Genomic DNA, 24,301 nt, shown 5'->3' with positions numbered 1-24,301 from the left:
ACAATACGGAATGGAATCAGTGCTCGGTAGAATTCCGATTTCTGCGGTACTCGATCGCATTCAACGGTTCAATCAACGGTCCGTAGTTGACACGTGTGAAGGCAATCGCGTCCGCCATGTTTTTTTTTTCTCAGTTGTCAAAAATTACACTAAGTGAAATCGGAATGAGAAATAAGCAAAATGGTGAAGCGAAATTTTGATCGGTGTGGAATAATGAAAAATGTGCTCTTCATATGATAAGGTATATGGTTGAATGCATCAGTTGGTAGAAATGAGGAGGAATAGTTTCTGGAAAATGAAGACGGTTGACGTTTCTGCTCAGCTGCTGCTGCCGCTGCCTTTTGTCACCATGTCCTAGGGAAATTATAAATAATACAATATCCAACAGCCAATTTGTCGATGTGGGTATGTCCATTGTTTCAACTACACAATATTCGAGTCTGAATTTGATCTAGTGCAAATGTGGAGAGTATTTCGCAGTACAGCTAAATCAGATATATTTGAATAAACATGCCGATATTTTTATGTTACAATTGTGTTAGGTGTAGTATAAATTTAACTCTAGGACAATTTTTGCAAGGATAAATTTGGGCTTGTTTTTATACGAAATGGTATTTTTCTTGCAAAAACTGACAAAAAATAAAGATGTTTAAATTGGAAACATGCATTCAACCAATTTCGACAGCACGAATGGAGATGATTGGTTAACTGAGTTTTGAACAAAAAAGAAATCCCACAACTTTTCTTAAGCGCATCGTTTCATAAAACAGGGAAGAGAAAATCTCTGGTAATACTGTTAGCAGCTTTAATTGCCTACACTTCTTCTTCTTCTTTATGGCTCGACGTCCGCACTTGGCCTTGGCCTGCCTCGTTTCAACTTAGTGTTCTTTGAGCACTTCCACAGTTATTAATTGAAGGGCTTTCTTTGCCTGCCATTGCATGAATTTGTATATTGTTAGGGAAGTACAATGATACTCTATTCCCAGGGAGTCGAGAAAATTTTCCCTACCGGAACGGGAATCGAACCCGCCGTCTCCGGATTGGCGATCCAAAGCCTTAACCACTACGCTAACTGGAGACTGAGTAGTCTCTGATTGCATTAACAGTTGAAGCTTAGGCTCCCATGCCCCACCAGCTAGATAACTGGGTTTCGCAAACTAAGCATTATTTGTGGCAACACTTTGAGCGGCATGATGGAACTATGCCGAGCGCGCTAAGTATTATTAGACCACTAATGTAGTTGCATGAAGTGGGTGACGAGGTACATACGTATCATTACAGCGTGGTTAACCGTTATTGCAATATTGAGGCATAACAACTCACGAGAAAACTGTCAAGATCGATTTAAGTATAAGTTAGGTTAAACAGCGAACCCACAGACGAACCTATATTAGAATTTCTTTCAGTATTCAGTCCAGTCCATATGTTAAAGATGGCTCTACGTCAAAGATAAAGTTTGTCAATCGTATTCCTCTCATCGCACTCTACATACCTAGCCCGCCATATCTCTTGGATCTATTGACTTTAAATTGATGTTTCAACTTAGTCACTTTTTTTCTTTCCTTTCCTTTGCATCAAAAAAGTCACAAACATCAACAAAACAAAGCACGAAAAAAATCTAAAACTGAATAAATAATTAAAAATGCACGGAAATATAATGTTTCGGAAAAGTGAATGGTTCAAACGTAAGAAAAACAGTATAATAAATTGTTACATAAAAATAGATTGTAAATGTATAGTAGATACAATGTGCGAAGCTTTTAGCGAACCATTTCCTTACAATATACATTATTGTAGCTGGTACACTGTATGGTGCAGGAATGGTTTTCACCAAACACCCTATGGTTAGTTTTTATCCGGGTTGACATGCGTTTGTTGCGCAGCACCTTTGTAACCAACATGCACCGCTTAGGATAAAGCGTTTGTTTTTCGGCGTGATCCGATTTTTATACCCTGGAGGTGAACAAGGTGACTGCAGTTGGCAAGATCAGATTAGGCTGTACTTCGAGCAAAGACACAAGTCGTGGGCGTGTAAAGGCTCCGACAAGAGCAAACTCTAAAGGAAGTGCGGAATTGAGGGCCATATCACCAAGGAGTTCCACTCGGCATCAACATGCCTGGTTTTTTTTCCCAATCTGAGAAATTATTCTCTAAATGCTTGGCAAATCAATTGGAATTCTAGTGATAAAGGGCGATGGTGTCATTCAATATGTCCCAAGGTGAATCATTTTCATTTGGGGAGTAGAAATTTCATTTGTGCTTTTTCGAGATTGATATCCAATCATTATATTTGTAATAGTCATTTGTATCGTATCAACATTGTAGATTCAAACTTATGCGAATGTGACTTATCGTATGCAGACATTGATCACATTATAATTAATTGTTCTCGGTTTATTGCACCGAGGAATATATTATTTGATAGCCTAATTGCAGCAGGTTTTCCAATTCCTGTATCTATACGGGATATTTTGGGCTTAAAAAATGAACATTTATTGAAACTTTTGTTCAAATTTCTAAATGAGATTGCCTATTTTGTTTGATACTGTTCCCCTTTTTTTGGTATTCTTTATTATCAGCCTTGAAGATTCGTTTCAGATGACTCCTTGACCCCTCCCCCTCCCCCATCAGGATTTCTGGATTTCCGGAGACTCGTTTTACGATTTGGCATGCTGTCCTCTTTCAAGATAGCGGCTCCGTTATGGTTCACTGCCGTGTGAGCCTTTAGTTTTAAGTTATTTTTATAATGTTATTTGAAAAGAAAAAGAGGTTTTGTGCCTCTTTGAGAAAGATTTCGTTTTTGAAATGTCGAAATCAATCAAAGGGGTTTTCCCTGATATATGTTGCCCTTATTGGCATTTACCAGATTAGCTGGTATGTCATAAACATACAGAAAAAACTTGTAGTTAGAAGACACAGATTGTTGCTAATTGACAAATTGAGAGATGAATTTTTGAAAAAAAAATCGCGTTCTGGTGGGATTCGGACCCACGACCCCGTATTCGCTAGACCGGTGCTTTAGCCAACTAAGCCACAGAACGGGTTCAGTTTGGCTTTCTATTCCGCAGAATTATTACCTGTTCTGTGGCTTAGTTGGTTAAAACACCGGTCTAGCGAATACGGGGTCGTGGGTTCGAATCCCACCAGAACGCGATTTTTTCAAAAATTCATCTCTCAATTTATCAATTAGCAACAATCTGTGTCTTCTAACTACAAGTTTTTCTGTGTTAGTTTTTCCCTCTTTCTAAATTTCAAGTTAAAATAAACAATAACAATAACATGCCTGATTTGCATGGCGAATAAGGGTCACACGACGAGCTGACCTTAATATCCAGGTACACAAGGAGGTCGAATCAATATACGATACAGCGCCCGTTCGCTCGTTGCAAAATGTTTACATTGCAACGAGCGAATGCCATTCGCTAATTGCATCGTCACTTTGACACTAAAGTGCATCGAAATGCACTGCCAGCATGACTGACAGCACAAGCTTGACATTCACGCTAACGCCGCTCAGCACTAAAGTGCATAAATTCCAGACTACACCAAAAATGTGTAACCCTTGCACATTCACAAAATCAACTCCTGTGTGCACATTTTTGTGTGGTCTGGAAATTATGCACTTATGAGTAGGGCTTACACATTCTAGGTGCTGAGTGGTTTTAGCGTGTTTGATCGCTTTTTAATTGTAAACACGTGTCAAATATTGCAATTAGCGGACTTGCAACGAAAAAGCGTTGCAATTAACGGATTTGCAACGAGCGAGCGGGCGCTGTAATGCAGGTTACACAGCTAAATAACCTGACACACTGTTAAGCCGCACACAAATTGCTGTTGCAGTCAGTTTAGATGTCTAGTGCAGACATTAGGCAGCATCCATTTATTACGCAACGCTGAAATCGACATTTTTAGACCCCCCCTCCCCCCTCCGTAACGCTTTTTTGTATGAAAATCTTAATTTTTTTGTATGGAGCGTAACGCTTGGCCATACTCCACCCCTCCCCCTAGAGCGTTACGTAATTTGTGGACGGCGCCTTACCCTACTATCGTACCTGAACCGCATCCTTCCCGATAAAGGGAACTGGGTAGAGGATAAGGCCAAGCTCGATCTGTGCAACCGGTCGTTTCCCGATCCAGGAAATAATTTCCAGGCCGCACAAAGGCTTCGCAATAGCAAAGATCAATGGGGTGTATTAATGTAGATGTTATGCCCCACCCAGGTGGCCGATAGATCAGTTCTCAGCAATGCTGGATGCGCTAACAGAATTGAGTACTGTGGTCATCGGCGGACACTCCAACGCCGATCGCGCGATCAACGTGCCACATGGATTAACGCAAGAGGCTGGCTCTACTCGAAGCTATGGCTACACTGAACGTGGTTGTCGCGAGTTTAGCCGAAAAAAAAAACTTACAATAGGAACGGTGCCGAGTCCATCATTAATGTGACCTTCTGGAGCCCAGGTCTAAACCCTAGCTCGGACTGGATGGTCGACACATGCAAAGTGCTTCGAAAATCTCTACAAGACAGCCAACACGACTCCTCGGAGTGATGCCTACAGAGTAGTCATGGCAAAAATGATGGGCGCGTCGTCAGCAGCCTCAGAACCCCTATGGCACATTTGACACGTAGGACGTGAAGAATGCGTTCAACACCACCTAGGAGTCCCAGATAGTCTATGCCGGAGATGGAGTGCTTCGTCCAGAAAAAGGGTGCTAATCTATGACACTGAGAAAGGAGAAAGGAGCTACAACATCACTGCGGGAATACCTCAGGGGTCTATCCCCCAGGTCATGATCGTTGACAAGCTGAAATTCGGTACATTTGTGGCATATGCCCAAGGGCGTAGCCAGCTTTTCGGCCAGGGGGGGGCGAGCACCCTTACACTGAAAATCACTTTTCAGTAACAAGAAGTTCAAATACTTCATCATTTAAAAAAATTAAAGTGAAGTATGAAATATGGGTGATTAACAGGAATGGTTCAATGGAAGAATCATATATTATTTTTATCCTGAGGAATTCCTCAAGATATTGCTTCAGGAATTTCTTAACAAATGCCATCATGAATTAAAATTTATCCAGCAGTTTCTCCAGAAATTTCTTTAATATTTTTCCAGGTTATTTTAATGTAGATATTCCAGCAGAAATAACCTTCGGAAAACTTGCAGTAATTCCGTTGGGAATACCTTCAGAAATTTTTTCAATAATTCCTCCAGAAGTTTTATTACGAATTTCACCATGCATTCTTTTGAGAATTTCCCCAGTAATTCTTTACAAATATCATTCTTAATTCCACCTGAAATCCGTTTGGTAAGCTTCAGAAAATAGTTTAAGAATTTCTCCGTAAATTCTATCAAAAATTCCAATCAAACTAGATTCCTTTCCTTGAGGAATACCCTAAGAAATTGTTGGAGAAATTTCTTCGAAAAATCCTTTCATGAATTCCTTCGGAATTACCGGAAAAAAATCTTTGAAAATTTCTAAAGGAATTCTTCCGGAAATTCCTGGAGGAATATCTTTGGAAGTTGCTAGAGGAATGCATTCGGAAATTTTTAAAAGAATCAATTAAAAAATAATTTTAGGAATTTATTTCGAAAATCCATGAGGAATTCCACCGGAAATTCCTTGACAAATTCTTCAGAAATTTCTTGAGGAATTCCTTCATTTCTAAAGCTCCTTGAGAAATTCCGTAAGACATTCCTTCGAAAGTTCTTCTACGATTTCCTTTAGAAGATTCTTCGGGAATTCCTTGAGGAATTTCTTTGAAATATATTTAGAATATTCCTTGAGGAACTCCTTCGGAGTTTTCGTGAGGAATTCTTCCGAAACTTCCTTGAGGAATACCTTCAAAAATTCTTGGAGGAATTCATCCGAAAATTTCTGTGAGAATTCCTTCCCAAATTCCTGAAGCAATTCTTTCGAAAATATTGAAAAAAAAAATCCACTTAAAGTCTCATGAGATATCCCTTCTGAAATGCCATAAGGAATTTCTTTAAAAATCTTTCAAAACTTCCTTGAAAAAATATTTCGGAAATTCCTGAAGAAACGCTTTTTGTGATTTTTTATTTCCTAGGGGAACTCATTCGGTAATTCTTTGAAGAATTCCTTTAAAAATGCCTTGATAAGGAAAATTCGGAAATTGTTAAAGGAGTTCGTTTGGAGTTTTTTTTTGGCATATGTCTGAAATGTCTTATCGAACACCTTCGGAAATTTCGTGAGAAATTGTTTGATAAGTTCGTTTAGGATTTTTTTCGGTTTTTTTTTTTATAAATCTTTACGAAATTTCTCAAGGAATTCCAGCGAAAGATCCTTCAGAAGTTTCTTCGGAAATTCCTCAAGAAATTCCTTCAAAAATGTATTGCGGAACTCCTACGAAAACTTGATTAACTTGTTCAAACATTCCTTCAGAAACACGTTTGGGAATTATGTGAGAAAATCCTAAGGAAATTTTTTGAGGACAACCGTCAAAATTTTTTGGAGGAATTCATTCGGAAATTTTTGGAGGTATTTCAAGGCAAATCCATAAGAAATTTCTTTGGCAATTCCGGGAGGGATTTCTTTGGAAATTCGTAGAGGAATTCCTTCGGAAGTTCAGGAGAAAATCCTTTGAAAATTCCAGGAGAAATTCCTTTGAAAATTCCTGGAGGAATTTCTTCGGGAAAATCCTGGAGGAATTCCCTCGGAAATTCTTGGAGGAATTCCTTCGAGAATTCGTGGAGGATTTCCTTCGGGAATTCCTGGAGGAATTTCTTCGGAAATTCCTGGAGTAATTCCTTCGGAAATACCTGGAGAAATCCTTCCTGAAATTTCTGGAGGAATTTCTTCGGAAATTCATGGAGGTATTCCTTCAGAAAATCCTTGAGAGATTCCTTCGCAAAAGTCCTGGAGGAATTCCTTCTGAAATTTATGGAGGAACTCCTTCGGAAATTCGTGAAGGATTTCCTGGAGAAATTCTTTCGGAAATTCCTGGTGGAATTCCTTCGGACATTCATGAAAGAATTCCTTCGGAAATTCCGGCAGGAAATCGTTTAAAATTCCAGGTGAAATTCCTTTGAAAATCCCTGGAGGAATTCCACCGGAAATTACTGCAGGAATTCCCTCGGAAATTCCAGGGGGAATTCCTTCGGAAATTGCTGGAAGTTTGCATTCGGAAATTCCTGAAGGAATTCCTTCGGAAATTTATGAAGGAATTCCTTCGGAAATTCCAGGAGGTATTCCATCGGAAATTGCAGAAGGATTTTCTTTGAAAATTCCTGGAGGATCTCCTTCGGAAATTCCTGGAGGATTTCCTCCAGAAATTTCTTAAAAAAATCATTCGGAAATTCATGGAGGAATTTCTCAGGAAATTTCAGGAGGAATTCCTTAAAAATTTCGTGGAGGAATTTTTCAGAAATTCGTGAATGAATTCTTTCGAAAAATTCATGGAGGAATTCCTTCGGTATTTCCTGGAGGAATTCCTCCGGAAATTCCTCGAGGAATTTCTTCGGAAATTCGTGGAGGGATTCCGTCGGAAAATTTCTGGAGGAATTCCTTTGGAAATTCATGTAGGAATTCCTACGGAAAATTCTTTAGAAATTCCTTCGCAAAATTCCTGTAGGAATTCATTCGGAAATTCATGGAGGAATTCCTTCGGACATTCATGGAGGAATTCCTCCGGAAATTCCAGGAGGGCATCCTTTAAAAATTCCAAGTGGAATTCCTTTGAAAATTCCCAGAAGAATTTCTTCGGAAATTCTTGGAGGAATTCCTTCGGAAATTCCTCGAGGAATTTCTCCAGAAATTCGTAGAAGAATTCCGTCGGAAAATTTCTGGAGGAATTCCTTCGGAAATTCATGGAGGCATTCCTACGGAAAATCCTTTAGAAATTCCTTCGAAAATTCATGGAAGGATTTCTTCGGACATTCATAGAGGAATTCTTTCGGAAATTCCAGGAGGAAATCCTTTGAAAATTCCAAGAGGAATTCCCTTGAAAATTCCTGGAAGAATTCCTTCGGAAATTCCTGGAGGAATTCCTCCGGAAATTCCTAGAGTAATTCCTCCAGAAATTTTTGGAGGAATTTTTCCGAAATTTCCTGAAGGAATTTCCCTCGGAAGTTCCTGGAGGATTTCCCTCGGAAATTCCTGGAGGAATTGCCATGGAAATTCCTGGAGAAATTCTCTCGGAAATACATGGAGGAATTCTTTCGGAAAATCCTGAAGGAATTCCTTCGCAAAATTCCTGGTGGAATTACATCGGAAACTCATAGAGAAATTCTTTTGGAAATTTCCAAAGGAATTTCTCCGGGAATTTCCGACAGGAATTTCCTGGAATTTCTGAAGGAATTCTTCCTGGAATTTCCAAAAAAAAATCCATCAGGAATTTCCAAAAGAGTTTTTGCAGGAATTTCCGAAGGAATTTCCAAAGGAATTCCTGTAGGAATTTCCAATGGAATTTCTCCGGGAATTAAAAAGAAAATCCTCCAAGAATATCCGAAGGAATTCCTCAAGGAATTTCCGAAATAATTGCTCCACGAATTTAAAAAGGAATGCATCCGAGAGATCCCGGAGGGATTTTTCCAGGAATTTCCGAAGAAATTTCCCTAAGAATTTCCGAAAAAAATCCTGCAGGAAATTCCAAAGGAATTCCTCCATGAATCTTTAAACGAATTCGTCCGCCAATTTCCGAAGAAATGCCTCCCGGAATTTCCAAAAGAATTCCTCCAGGAATTTTTGAAGGAATTCCTAACGGAATTTGTAAAGGAATTCCTCCATGAATTTTCGAGGGAATTCCTCTTGGAATTTCCAAAAATAAAATCCAAAAAGACTTTCCGAAAAAAAATTCTCCAGGAATTTCCGAAGGAATTCTTCCAGTCATTTCCGAAGAAATTATTCCAGCAATTTCCGAAGGAATTCCTCCTAGAATTTCCAAAGGAATTCGTCCAGTAAATTCCGAAGGAATTCCTCCAGGAATCATAAAAAGCATTCCTCTAAGAAGTTTAGAATGATTTTTTTCCAGGAATGTCCTAAGCAATTCATCCAAGGATTTTCTCAGGAATTTCTCTATAGATTTCTGAAAGAATTCCTCCAGAAATTTCGGGAGGTATTAATCCAAGATTTTTCGAGGGAACTCCCCAAGGAATTTCCGAAGGAATTCCTCCAGAAATTTCCGAAGGAATGCCTTCAGGAATTTCCGAACGAATTCCTTCAGGAATTTTCGAAGGAATTCCTTCAAGAATTTCCGGAGGAATTCTTCCAGGAATTTGCGAAGGGATTCCTCCAAGAATTTTGAAAGGAATTTCTTCTGGATTTTTTTAAGGAATTCCTCCAGGATTTTTTGAAGGAATTGCTTCAGGAATTTCCGAAGCAATTCTTCCCGGAATTTCCGAAAGAATTCCTCCAGGAATCTCCAAAGGAATTCGTCCAGCAATTTCCGAAGGAATTCCTCCCAGAATTTCTGAAAGAATTCCTCCAGAAATTTTCAAAAGTATTCATCCAAGATTTTTCGAAGGACCTCGCAAAAGAATTTTCGATGGAATTCCTCCAGTAATTTCCGAACGAAGTCCTTCAGGAATTTCCGATGGAATTTATTCAGAAATTTCCGAAGGAATTCCTCCAGGATTTTGCGAAGGGATTCCTCCAAGAATTTTGGAACGAATTCCTCCAGGAATTTCCAATGGAACTCGTCCAGCAATTTCCGATGGAATTCCTTCAGGAATTTCCGAAAGAAATTCCAAATGAATTCCTCCGGGAATCTCCAAAGGAATTCGTCCAGCAATTTCCGAAGGAATTCCTCCCGAAATTTCTGAAAGAATTCCTCCAGGAATTTCCAAATGAATTCCTCCTGAAATTTCCGAAGGGATTCCTCCAGGAATTCCGCTAGGAATTTCCGAAGGGATTCTTGCAAAAATTTCCAAAAAAAATCCAAAAATTATTTCCGAAAAAAAACGTCCACGACTTTCCGAAGAAATTCCTCCAGGACTTTCCGAAGAAATTCCTCCAGGACTTTCCGAAGGAATTCCACCAGGAATTTTCAATGACATTCGTCCAGCAATTTCCGAAGGAATTCCTCCAGGAATTTCCGAAGGAATTGCTCCAGCAATTTCCGAAGGAATCCTTCAGGAATTTCCGAAAGAAATTTCTTCATGAATTTCCGAAGGAATTCCTTCTGGAATTTCCTATGGAAATCTTCCAGGAATTTGCGAAGGGATTCCTCCAGGAATTTAGGATGGAATTCCTTCGGGAATTTCCAAAGGAATGCCTCCAGGTATTTCCAAAGGAAAACCCTCAGGAATTTTCGAAGATATTCCTCCAAGAATTTCCGATGGAATTCCTGCATACATTAAAAAATATACGAGGATGCAGGAGAATTTTATTTTTACTAGTCAAAAACAGTTCTGATCATCTAAGTTTATCGGTTAAGTTAGAATATATTTGCTCGGTCAGGGGGGGGCCACGGCCCCCCCCTGCCCCCCTCTGGCTACGCCCTTGCATATGCCTGCAAAACGGCAAGCATGGTGATTATGGCACTGTCGAAGATGATGTCAAATAGCTCGGCAATTATCTTGTACAAGCGTAAGCAACTCGCGACAGTGGCAGTCTCTTCAACACAAATCATGATAATGGCAGTATGAAATGATAGTTTCGCAATGCAGAACCGGAAGTGTGAAGATGTAGAGATATTGATTTTCGAAGGTGTTGCAGAGAGTTTCAGAGGATTTTCGTCAGATTTCAGAGGTGCTGCAAGTGTGTTTTCGGTGGTTTCGGAGGGTCTCAGGCGCGTTACATGAGGTCCGAAGGGTTTTCGAAGGAGTTTCAGAAGATTTTCGTCGGATTTCATAGGCGTAACGGAGGGTCTCAGGTTAAACTTCCTAGGTTGTTAGGCTAGACGCAGCAATATACGTTCAGCTAGCCTCTCTGGGTCATACTGATCCTAACATCCTATTAGGGTTAAGGGCAGGCGTTTCGGAGGGTCTCAAGTACGTTACATGAGGGTTCGAGGAGGGTTAAGGTTGAAGGATTCGTCATTGATATTATCGTCATCATTGAAATTTTGAAAGCAGTTTTCTCGTGCACAACACAAATATTTGTTATGAAAATGTATTCACTGCATTCCATTTTCCATCTGGAACGCGGTGAATACATTTTCATTACGAACATTTGTGTTTTGAATGAGAAAACTGCTTTTTGAATTTCAATGATTACGATGATATCAATGACGAATACTTCAACCTTAATAGGAATTTTGGAGGCATTTCAGGAAGCTTCCGAGCATTTTCGTTGGGTTTCAGAGACGTTTTTGAGCGTTTTTGGGGGCCTTGAAAAGTCTCAAGTGCGTTACGTGGGTCCGACCCTTGAAAATCGTTGAAACGCCACTGAAATCCATTGAATCGCCCCTGAAATCTGCAAAATTCTATTGAAATGCCCTTGTAATCTATTTGAATTGCCCCTGAAACCGCTTTGATATAAGGGTGCTCCTGACCCCCCCCCCTCTCTTTATACAACCATAACCTGAAGTGCCTCACCCCTGGAACCTCCGTTATCCCTTTGAAACGCCTTTGAAATCATAATCATTTTGAAATGCCCCCAAAACCTCTTGAAATACTTTTAAAAAGCTCCAACAACTCCCTGAACCGCACCTGAACACCGTTCCGTTTCAAAGGTTCCTCTGAAACTGAAACCCTGATACTCTCTGACGTGCCTCCAAAATGCATTGAAACCCCTTGCACCGCTCTTTAAAAGGTCTTGAGATACCCCTCCCCTGGACCGCCCTCACGACCCCTTGAAACCCCCCTAATGCTATTGAAACGTCCCTGAAATCCCCGTAATCCCATACCAACCCGTAAACCCAAATACCAACGAAACCTGACGGAACGCCCTAAAGCTCCTGAAATTCCCTGAAACAACCCCCTGCAACGGCCCCGAAGTTCCTCGAAACCCCCTTTTTGGGCTCACTGGGAACATTCTGGAAATTCCCATAAAATTCTCATGAAAGCCCTGACGTTTTTCGATTTATGGACCCTCAGCCAATAATATGAGAGGCTAGATGTCTCGCTAGATGTATTGCAATTTGTTACCTTGTAACAAACAAAAAATCTGGAAATTAATGGAGAAAACTGGATGACCCGCGTGTGTATGTGTGTTTTTGATTATTCGTCCCTCAACAACTGGATGATCCGCGGGATGACCGTTCGTTCCACCTCTTCTCGTACTTGGTCAACTCTGATGGAGATGCATGGTATCTTCTTATTTTGTCTGGGTTTGCTGCATTCAAAATCACTCACATATTTTACTACATTTAATGTATGGTATGAAAACAAGTTGGTAAAGGTAGGTCTAGTAGGGGAAGGTGGAGTAAAATGCACCCCCTTAACGATCCTGATCAAATAACTAATAATATGCTGATGATGGGCGCCTTGTGTTTTGCAAGACAGTTTATTTGACCAACATTTGTCCCTACGTTTCAGAGGTTGAAAAACTATCGGGGACAAGACGCACCTTGAGGTGGGGCAAAACGACCTCTGGAATTTTGCCGCTATGAATACAAATGAAGTACCATGGGGCTTTATTGAACTATTTATGTCAGCAAAGGATGATGTAGGAGGCGCATGGTAGGTAATGGGTTGATTCCATATAATCTGCACGCAATCTTGCTTTGAAACCCTATGAAGCCGAAATGTTTACAAGCATTATTGTAGGGTTTTTATCTAATTTTCGTCTTCCTTAACACCGATCAATAATGATCGAGTTTATCTTGCACCTCGCCTAATGCCTCATTGCCGTTTTGGTATCAACGAAATTTGTCTCCGTGTTAGGTCATCCAAACTTGAGAGTAGATCCTAAGGGTTCGTCCAAATATTACGTAACGCAGAGGGGGTCTAGCACTGTGTTACGCTTTATACAAAATTTCAAAATTTCCCATACAATAATTGTTACGTGGGGGAGGGAGGGGATCAAAAATTGTGAAATATTGCGTTACGTAATATTTGAATGAACCTAAAGTCTACGGGAATTCAGGAAAGTTTGGACGGTCCTGAATGTCCCAAAGGTTTATAATACACGGAGACAGATTTCGTTCGTTTGAAACAAAAATAATCTTGTTTATTCGGTAAACTGATAAAATATTTAAAACTAAAATATTAATTTTTAAAACTAACTCAATTACATATTCATTTCTACGATACCCATTGAAGATCCCCCCGTTCCGCCGTCGAGAACATAAACAAAACTCTCAAGTTCCAGCTGCAGCACCAAGCAAGATTTCCTCTTGCATAAAAAAGTCAAGTTTCACCACAAGTTTCCACGAAATCCCATTGATTTCGGGAGCGTATGTTATCTACATGATGTTGGCATTAAAAGTGCCACGCGGGAAGTGGGTTTTCCTAGAGAACGAAATTTAATTGGAAAACAAATATTTCCGTAGGGCCGACCTGCCACAAAAAAAAATACATTTGTTTCTAACATAACCTGTCAGAAGATGCATGTTTGTTTCCAAAATGGATTGAATTTGCTTCAAATGTGACGTTCGATTTGCTCCAAACAGTTTTATTTTTGCTGCCAGAACAAATTGACAATTTATTTGAGTTTACCTGAAATATTTTTGATTTTATCATGCTTTTATCTGCGTGAATAATATCTAGTATACCTAAGATTGGTCCAGTAACTGTGGTTGATTATGCAACGTTACACAGTTTATCATATAAGGCTACTACATATAAGAAGTTCTGAACTATAAGGTAGTTTGGCTGACCTGGAATATCCCTATATACAGTCGACTCTCTACATCCCGAGATAGAGTCAATGTTTAATGCACACTAGATTGAAAAACTCTCCGTAAAGTACTGTTTGCAGCTCAGAAGGAATTATTTTGTTACATGGGAAATTCCTTGCCTAAATCGCTCAAGAAACCGGGTTTTCTTCGATGGCAGTACGCAATAGCGAAGAAATGACAGTTCAAATGACAGTCACCGAAGAAAGTTTCTGCCAGGAATCACTCAAGAAATTTCTTGAGCGATTTCTTTCGAACTCGAAACTTCGCTTAACCTTCCGTAACTCGCGCGGTTGACTACCTGCGTCAGCACCACGCTAATGCTGAATACAAAAAGCGAGATTTTTTCAACGTGTTGTACAAAATACAACAGCGCGATCGTTCGAGGGTTAACTAGGAAAAACCATCAATAAACAAATGCCACTTTGTATTCTCAGAATGTTTGCACCCACGAAACGAGATCTAGCAACCTGCGAATTATGACATATCGACATATGGAGAGAAATGGGGAGATATCGAGATAAGGAGAGGGGTAAAATGTATGCAGATTGAAGGGACTGACGAAACCATCGAGATAGGGAGAGATATCGAGGTGCAGAACATCGACATGTGGAGAGTCGACTGTAGTCTCTAAATGACATTTTATATTTCAAGAGCTTCACGAATTCCATCAAATTCTGCAATGCTGTTACTTATGGCGAAAATACATTCTTGTAGATTCGAAGGACTGTAGGACAGTTTGGAACACCTTGAACATCCCAGAATATAAAACACCTTTTGATATTCTTGACGAAGACCCGAGCAGAGTGAAATAGCTTAATAATAGCATATTTTGATACGGAGATCGAAAAGTGATATTTGTTTGTTTGAGATAAGAGGTAAAAGTACTCAATTTTACTCCTGGAACATCATCATCATAGCACATTTAGCTCTTGGTAAGATCTAACCAATAGCAGTGAGTTATTTGATTGATCTTCAAATATCAAATTTTGCTATTGGTTAGATGGTTTAAGAACATTTTTTTGCTATTATTTTCAGTACTTTCACCTCTTATCTCAAACAAACCAATATCACATTTTGATCGTCAGTACTTGACCTCTGCTCGGGGAGTAAATGATTACATAATCCAAATCCAAATTCAGCTTTTAGAACAACTGGAATGTCAATTATTTCGTATCTTCAAACTTCATGGTGTTCAGGATGTTCTAGGTTGTCAATTAAGTCTCAAATACAAATATTCCCATTTTCCTTAATAGAGGACTCAATTTGCAACAACTTTGCCAAAGACAGTGGTCTGTTTTACTGAATGTGTTAATTTATTTAGCCATTTCTATGTTGGGGTCATATATGACCAAACGTTTCTTTCGACTATTCTAGTAATTCTTTAATTCTTGGGCTCGACCGGCTCATTATTTCGTCTAGTTTACTAGCATCTGAAGGAAACTTTGTTTATATAATAAGATAACATGAAGGTGTTTTGCCCCGGCGGAGCGTATTACCCTTGGTTTCTAGTAATCGCTTATATTTCATTAGCTGCTCACGAGAAATGAAGTATACCTGTAAAACTACAATCTATTTTTCACAGATATTCAAAATATAATCCAGTTTCGTGGAAGAAACTTTCTGGAGCTAAGGGCGGTTGCAGATCAGAAGGAATTTCTCGGCCTATTGCTTGGGAAATTTATTGCCTGAATCGCTCAAGAAACTTTTTGCTTTCGATCGTAATACGCAGTTGCGAAGAAATGGCTATTCAAATAGCAGTCACTGTAGAAAGCTTCTACCAGGAATCGTTCAAGCAATTTCTTGATTGATTCCTTTGAAACACGAAAGCTTGAAATCTGAAGATTTTTTTTATATGCTCAACTCAAAATCGACAAAATGGTCACTGCGCTTGTCGTAAAACAATCGAAGCGTGTCTGCAAGCGGCTTGGGAGTCGTAAAACGATGGTTGGGAAGCTATGGTTTAGGTATTGCAATACCTGATGCCATTATTCTCGTGCTATTCATGAAATACATGCCAGTTATTCTTTTATTCAACCTCTTATGCAGGGCTTCTTGATACCTTATTCAGGATGTTTCTGTCGACTACCTCGGTTTGGTATTTTCTCTTGCTCGGGTTGTCAACCCCACTAGTGATGGAGACGCATGGTTACCAACATTGTTATGTTGAAGCATTCGTTTTTTTTCGAATGCAAATCTCTAATTCCGTAAATCTTTAATTGTTGTTTGTTCTTGATAATCGTCAGATCATTTTTGTATCATTTCGATAGAAAAACCAAACCATATGCGCTCGAGAAGAAATTGTGGGAAATTATCGCAAAACAAAATCTAATAATGACTACCAATCATCAACCGAAATATAATGAATAGAAGCCAATATTTCAAAGCCTACTCTAATCAGCCAATGTGAGACCCAATCTACGAATCAATCTAGCCTACTGTATTCTTCCAAAAGGAGGTGTAAATTACTAGAATAGTGTATTCAGCTATAACCAAAAATCAAAAACTAAAATTGGAATACTCCTAAAAATTGGGCAGATTTTTTTTAAAGCTTCTAGCAATTTTCCAGTAGAATAACAAACGTTAACCAAAAAGAAAAAAATGGAATAATTTTAGTATCGGTGGCACTGGGTTTTGCTTAGGTACTGGATTTGTTTTCTGTTTGCATAAATACCCATTGATCAGCTGTACCGTTTGCAGTTGCCGCCGCTGTGTTTCCCAATTGGCTCGGCCGCTGATCGTCGGCGACCACAGTCGTCGATCCGACGACGCCCGCTGACTCTTGTTGTTGTTCTTGTTGGAGTGAAGGTGATTGATTTGGATTAGGAGGATTATTGCTAGCGGTTACTGATGACGACGGTTCGTTTCTGGGGAGGGTTTGACTGATTTTCGGTGAAGTGGCGATGAGTTGGTGAGATTTGAGGGCTTTTGGGTTGACTTTCTGATTCGGATGGTTTGCTAGTAGGTTAGGTTTATTGGGGGGATTACCTGGTGAGGCGGACTGTGGCGCGGCACCTGAACGCCACGGTGGCCACAGTGGCTATTCTTCGGTGAGTTCCCAGATCATGAGGGACGCATCGGTACCACCGACGGTGACCAGACTGTGGTTGCCGTACAGGAATTTCACGCACGCCAACGTTCCGGAGTAGACCTTGGCTTCGGTGAACTCGGCTCGGGGCGTGATACAGGGGTAGCGGAACAGCCGGAGGTATCCGTCGTTGTCACCGCTGACGATCAGATCCTGCGCCACGGTTCGCGATGCGGTCGCTATGATCGTATTGGCCGGCGTTGCATAGTATCGGTTGTTCCACATGCCGGCCACCAGGAAACCGACCGTGCTGTTGTTGGTCATCCACTTGACGTCCTTCATGGCGATGGGGCTCTTCTCCGGCGAGAGGGATTTCACGTCCCAGAAGAGCAGATCAAAATCGATCGTCACCGTCTGGAGGAAGTTGCCTTCGGAACTCCAGTCCAGGTGGGTTAGCGGTTGCGATCCTCGGATCTTGTTGATCTTCTTGTACGAGAACCCATCTCGCGACACCCGGAAGAGGTAGATGCTACCGTTTTGCGATCCGATGGCGATCATGTCACCGACTGGAATGGGAAGGGGTTGTAAATTTGTAAAACAATGTATCAATGTTTGAATACCAGCCTTACCTTGATTGAACTCCACGCAGTTCAGGGGCGAACCGCACACTCTGATCGTCAGCATGGTGGCTCCGTTCTCCGCATTGATCACCACCAGATGTCCTTCCGAGCTTCCGGCAGCAAGTGCCGCACCGTACGGATGGAACGCCAGGGAAATGATCTCGTAACCGACGGACGATGTCCAGATCAGTTTGTGGCGCCTCCACAGCGCTACGTACTTATCGTGACCACCGGTCGCAAACACCTCATCATCTGGATGGGCTGCCAGTGCCCACAGTTGTTTGCCATGGCCGAAGATTACCTGATTGAAGCGGCGCTGCAGGGAGCCTTCCAGGATGTTGTTTCTCGTCGTTCCCACGTAGATGTTGCCATCGTTTCGGCCCGGTCGCTGAGGGTAGATGGATCGTACGCCTCCGGCCGACTCTGGTAGCTGTTTAGGGGGGAAAAGAGAAAAGTTCGTATTAAATTTTTGTTAAAATGAGTAATGCATATGAAACATTTAAAAATTTTTTAGTCAGAAAATTGAGACGTTTAAAGAACACCCCAGTGTTCAGAGGATTTCAGACGGCTTTTTTAGAGCGTTGTAGGCAGTTTCAAGGGATTTATTGAGCTGTTAGGGACGTTCCAGGAGTGCTTCTGGGTATCTGTGAAGGATTAACCTTCCGTAACTCGCACGGTTGACCACCACCACCAGCATTACGCTTATGCTGAGTACAAAAAGCGAGATTTTTTCAACGTGTTGTAAAAAACAGCGCGATCGCTCGAGGGTTAAGGGGTTTTCATTAGAGTTTTTTTTTTTTCAAAACCTTCAGGAATTTCAGGGGCATTTTATGGCTGTTAGAAGTTTCAGAGGTTTTTCGGGGACCTGTCAGAGCATTTGCAAGAGGTTCCAAGGGCTTTTAGGGGTGTTTGAGGAGGTCTCAGGAAGCTTTAAAGTGGGCCATTCAGGGAGTTTCAAGGGGTTTATGGACCTTTTCAGACGGTTTCCAGGGGCTTCTCAGTGGCTACAATGGGTTTGCAAGGTTTTAAGGGGGTCTCAGGGATTTTCATCAACGTTTCAAGAGCTTTCGATATCAGGAAGAATCAGGGAGCTTTAGGAACATTTGAGGACATCTCAGGAGGTTTCAAGGCCATTGAAAGGAGTTGCAGGTCCGTTCCATTTTATGGGAGTTTCAGGGGATTTCAGGTGGTTTTTGAAATGTTTCAGAGGGTTTTAAGGAGTGTTTCAGGGCGTTTCAAAAACATCATAGGATTTTAGGGACGTTCCATACATATTTGCGGGGGTTTTAAGGGTTGTTTCATGATGTTTTGGAGAGAGTTTCAGGGGCGTTTCAGGCAGTATCAGGAGGACTTATGGGCGCTTCGTGTAGCTTCAAGGGGTTTCGAGGAATGTTGTTGTGTTTTAGAAGCTTTCAGAGGCGTTTCAGTAATTTTTTTCAGAGCGTTAACTGGGAATTTTCAACGGTTTTCAAGAGGTTCCAGGGATGTTTTCAGGAGGTTTTACAGGTGGCAATTCAACGCGTTTTAAGTGGATTTTGGATCTTTTCAGGAGGTTTCTAAAAAAAATTTCAGGGAATTTAAATAAGTTTCTGAGATTTGCAGAGGTGTCCCAGAAGCTTTTATTGACACATCAGATGATTTTGATATCATTTCAGGAGAAGTCAGGGTACTACGGGGGTTCCTTGGACATGCAAGGGATTCTCACGGGGGGTTCACGTGTGTTTCATGGAGTTCTAGTGCCATTCCTCGAAGTTTAGGTGGTTACAGGGGGTTTTCAGGGACGTTTTTTGCGCTTTAAGACAAGACGTTCAAGGTGGCTTTAGGGGGTTTCGACTTCAACTGTGAAGTCGTCTTCAGTGTCTCATACTACAGTCCAGTCAAGTATGAAACATTAGATACGATCTTTCTGTAAAAAAAAAAACTCAGTCCCTGCCTTAGTTACTTAGTACTTAGTATTATTATTTATCCTAATACTTTACAATAAACCTCAATTAAGCACACTCGTTTTAAAACTGTTTCCAATTGAGGGGCCCAGATGCATAGAGGTGTAAGTGGCCATTTTTTCGATTTTGAGCTTCGTGTGAAGAATTAGCCTAAGCTATAATTCACAAATAAAAAGAAATTAAAAAAAAGATTTTGAGCTGAACCCTAGAGGGCCAAAAATGTGCTCAGAATTCCAATAAGTTTTTCCGTTTTTGAGTTATTGACGATAAACTACCGAAATATCAACATTTTGGCCATTTTTGATATCCCAAAGGAAACCTACCACATTTTGCTCGATACCTCAAAAACGAGAAGAGATATCGCAATTACAAATGTGTTTGGCCTTTTAGGATCCTAAAATTTTAGGACAAACGTCAGTAGATTTTGCTTGATTTTTCGGGTGAACCTTCTAGCTTCATGGCACACAGCCAAACAGATGACAATCAAAATAAATGAAAAAAGTGAATGAAAATGTGGGCCTTCGAGAACGCGAAAGGCAAAAAAATATTTAAGTAGTTTTGACGGGATCGGATTCCATTTATGTTATGATTTTCTTTTTTTTGGATTACGTTTGGCTCCGTCATCTTCCTGATATGTGGTGATGGAAATTCCTAGCTTGCGTCTCGAACTACCCGGATAAAAACTAACCATAGGGTGTTTGGTGAAAACCATTCCTGCACCATACAGTGTACCAGCTACATTAAAGTGTATTGTAATGAAATGGTTCGCTAAAAACTTTGCACATTGTAGCTACTATACATTTACATTCGATTTTTATGTAACAATATATTATACTGTTTTTCATACGTTTAAACCATTCACTTCTCCGAAACATCCGTGCATTTCAAATTATTTATTAAGTTTTCGATTTTTTTCGTGCTTTGTTTTGTTGACGTTTGTGACTTTTTTGATGCAAAGAAAAAGAAAGAGAAATAAGTGAATAAGTTGAAACATCAATTTACAGTCAATAAAATGTTTAAATCAATGGTAAACCAGATGTGCTAAGAACTGCAGATCCAAGAGATATGGCGGGATAGCTATGTAGAGTGCGATGAGAGAAATACGAATGTAGGCCAACCCGGAAAGACGCAGGTCAGATTACCGTAAATTAGTGGATAAATTCAACATATTATTTCTGTATTTGCATTTAGGGGAGTGTTCTCCTCTTCTCTTATGTGAACTTGCACAATCGAATCAAATGCGATTGACAAACTTTATCTTTGATGTAGAGCCATCTTTAACATATGGACTAGACTGAACACTGAAATGACTTCTAATACAGGTTCGTCTGCGGGTTCGCTTTTTAACCTAACTTATATTTGAATCGAACTTGACAGTTTTCTCATGAGTTGTTATGTATTTCAAACTTTAGTCAAACTGGTGCCTCAATATTGCAATAACGGTTAAGCACGCTGTAATGATACTTATGTACCTCGTCACCCACTTCATGCAACTACATTAGTGGTATAATAACACATAGCGCGCTCGGCATAGTTCCATCATGCCGCTCAAAGTGTTGCCACAAATAATGCTTAGTTTGCAAAACCCGGTTATCTGGCTGGTGGGGCATGGGAGCCTAAGCTTCAACTGTTAATGCAATCAGGGACTACTCAGACTTAGACGTGGGCGATCCTATATATGAAGGGTTATCCAAAACGCTCTGGAGAATTCCCAAAGCGCATTCTATTAAAACTAGTAAGCCTAAGATGCCATTAACAGGAGGAAAATGACAGATAATATAACATTATATGGTTTATGTAATGTAAAACAATGCAACATAACAAAAGAGAACCATTCCAAAACCATTTGATTAAATGTATAACCAGTAGTGAAATTACAATTTAAAACAATTTATTTACGGTACATTTTATTGTTTGAAACCATTCATGTACCATACAATGTACGGTATATTTAAACCCACGTATCAGTATTTAGAACAATTCATAAACAATAAAATGTATGGTTTTGCAAAAATATATATATGGAAAAAAATAGTTTTTATATTGTTACGATTCCTAACAACGAATAGTAAAAAATCTCATTTACAATTCACGGTATGGTGTCTACATTACATCTTATTGTTTTTGTATTTTTATTTTTACAGTGGTGTCTATTGTAAAAATATGATTCTAAATAGTACTGTTACAATACAACGTTCGGTTTTTCTACTGTATTTTTTATTCGGGTAGGCATACCGGGTATGTTTAAAGTCCTACTCCCTTGTCGCTTCGGCCTCAGATGAGAAACAGTGTTGCAATGAAAAATAGTCAATTTGAATTATCATTTTATTCTGTCACTGAAACTGCGATTGTGGTAGTGACTATCAAAGCTTGATTCTATATTTGTAGTTTTCACAACCCCAGGTAAACGTCGAGCACGTGGTTCATCCTTTGCACAAAAAATGCTGATAAAGTGCTATGTAATTGCATGTATGCATTCGGCTTTATCAGTATCATCAATGCAATTCAATGGCTTTTATGTATTGCAAATGCTGATCATGAGATTATTTGTATTGCTAATGCTGAATTAAAGCTTAAAGTACTACCAATGCTTATTTTAGGCCAATATTAAATGGTTACTTGGGTTGCCGACCCCTTAAAACCCTAATAGGGGGCAACAATAGAAGACCTCATGAAGTATTTTAAATAAGTTCGATGAGTATCATGGATCTTACAGGGTGTTTCAAAGAATTTAGGAGGTACCAGGCTATTTCAAAATAAATCCAAAGAGATTTTCCAATGGTTACAGAGGATTTTCAAGAGCGTTTATTGTGGTTTAAGAAGGCATCAGGAGGTTTCAGGGGGATTCAGAAACGATTCAATACCCAAAGGGGGTTTTACGGGCATTTTACAGCATTTTATGCAGTAGGTTTCAGGAGGGTTTCTAAGGGGCAATACAGGGCGTTCCAGAAGGTATCTCGAATATTTCAGGAGGTTTCTAGGAGCTTCTAAGGTATTCAGTGGGTTTTAGGAATTTTAATGGGTTTGCTTCAGTATACCTACCACTCAGAAGGATTCAGGTCGCTTTTATGTAGTTTCAGATGGCTCCCGTGAGCGTTTAAGAGCGTTTCAAGGAGTTAATGGTAGCTTTCGTAAGTATTCAACACTTTCCTAGTGGATTAAGTGTTGTTTTAGTAGGTTTTAGGGTTTTTTAGGAGGAATCCATGTGTTTCAGAGATTTTAAGGGTGTCGGAGGTTTCCAACTACATTTCATGGGATTTTGGATTGCTTCAGATTTCGAGAGCGTCTCGGATGGAGTCAGGGGGTGTCAGGGGCATTTCAGAAAGCTTCAGGATATTTTAGAAGCATTTTAGAACGATTTGTAACAATTGGCAGATTGCTAAGGCGATTTCAGTTGCGTTTCTGAATGTTTTCATGGCTTTTAAGTGGCTTCAGGGTTGTTTCAATGGTGTTAAGGCAGTTTTAGGGGGTGTCATCGACGTTTTGGAGGATTTTAGGATGGCTCCAAGAAGAGTTAGGAGGCTATAGAGGATTTCAGTTAAATTCCAGGAGATCCCATGAAATTGCAAGGTAGTTTCTGCGGGTTTCTGAGCCGCTCCAGAAAGTTGAATTGGTGTTCCACGAGTTTTTAGGTGGTTTCAATGATGTTTCAGGGGGGTTTCAGAGGCGTTTCAGGGAGTTTCAAGGAGCTTTAGAGAATTTCAGGGAGTTTTAGGGACGTTTCTGAGGGTTTGATGCCTGTTTCACGGTGTATCGGAGGGTTTTATAGGTTTCAGAGACGTTTCAGGAGGCTTCAGAGGCGTTTTAGGCGGTTTCAAGGGGTATCAAGGGATGTCGTGGAATTTAAGAAGTGTCATGGAGGCTTCGGGGACTTTTCAGGGATTTTTCAGAGTATTTTAGGAAGTGTTCCGAAGTGCTCCCGATTTTTTTTTCAGGGCGAAATTCAGGGCGTTTCAGGGGGTTTAGGATAGGAAAATCTTTCAAAGATCGTTTCAGAAGTTCCGTTAGGGGTTTCTTTGAAAATATCTTTAATAATTCTTCCTGAAATTCTCATAGAAACTCGAGCAGATACTCCTTCTAGATGTACTTTAAAAATCAAATCCAAAGTTCATCTGGAGATTCCTCTAGAATTTTCTCGAAGGATTTGCTTAGAAATTCTTTCAGCGAGGCTTCCAGGAAGTTATCAAGGATTTTTTTTTTGAAAATTGGTCAAAGGTTTTCTCCCGATATTTTTCCAAGAATTTCATTGAAGCATCTTTAACAAATTTATGCAACTATTCTTTCAGGGATAAATTTGGAAATTTTCTTGAGGATACCTTTGGAAATTACTACACATAACCTTTCACACATTCTTCTTGTGATTAATACTTATATTTCTGAATACTTCTATAGCATATTTATTTTCCTGGGTGTCTCCTTAAAAATGTGCAATGAATTTCTTTGCGAATTTTCCAGAGTTTTCTTCAGAAATTCTTATAGAGAATTCTGCAAAAATATCCTAAAAGATTACTTAGAAGCCCTCCCAAAAACTTCGTCAATGATGCCTCCATCGATTCCTATAGGAAATCCAGCAAAGGCTCCCTTAGAAGTTCCTTCAGGTATTCTTTCAGAAATTTTCCAAGGGATTTTTTTAGAAAACTTCTAATTTTTTTTTAGAAATTAGACCAAAGTTACCTTCAGAAAATCTTCTATAGATTCCTTTAGAAAGTATAAATCTCTCACACCGCTTAAAAAGTATTCCTGTAACGTGAGAATACAACTTGCGAACCGCTGTGCACCTATTGTAAGTTGTTTGTGTCTTTGTGTGATTTGTTTAACTCATTACTGTCAATAATATCAGATGTAGTAAAAACATGAGACGGAATACATGTATAAAGAAATCACCGAAGTTCTAAGTGTCCTTTTATATGAATGTACTATTTTATATGTTAATAAAATGTTTTTAGCTTTGTAAAGCATTGTCCAGTT

The 24,301-nt window shown here is 39.8% G+C and overlaps 1 protein-coding gene across 7 annotated transcripts in view; it reads right to left on the bottom strand.

Annotated features, from left to right (window-relative positions):
- Positions 1-24,301, bottom strand: part of LOC109403484 (echinoderm microtubule-associated protein-like CG42247) — a 226,217-nt gene that overhangs the window by 1,061 nt on the left and 200,855 nt on the right. For 3 of the 7 annotated variants that reach the window (XM_062844208.1, XM_062844203.1, XM_062844209.1), the window contains 2 exons: positions 17,400-17,820; positions 16,417-17,336 (listed from right to left, as the gene is read on the bottom strand). In XM_062844208.1, the coding sequence (XP_062700192.1) occupies positions 16,783-17,336; positions 17,400-17,820 (975 nt within the window). In that variant the 3' untranslated portion in view covers positions 16,417-16,782. The remainder of the gene's footprint in view (positions 1-16,416; positions 17,337-17,399; positions 17,821-24,301) is intronic. The other 4 variants (XM_062844206.1, XM_062844207.1, XM_062844205.1 and 1 more) reach the window with 4 other exon arrangements.

This window comes from Aedes albopictus, chromosome 1, assembly GCF_035046485.1.
Source record: "Aedes albopictus strain Foshan chromosome 1, AalbF5, whole genome shotgun sequence".
In the NCBI taxonomy this organism is placed as follows: Eukaryota; Metazoa; Arthropoda; class Insecta; order Diptera; family Culicidae; genus Aedes; species Aedes albopictus.
Note: the sequence above shows the minus strand (reverse complement) of the source record. Positions and strands in the feature narration are given on the sequence as shown.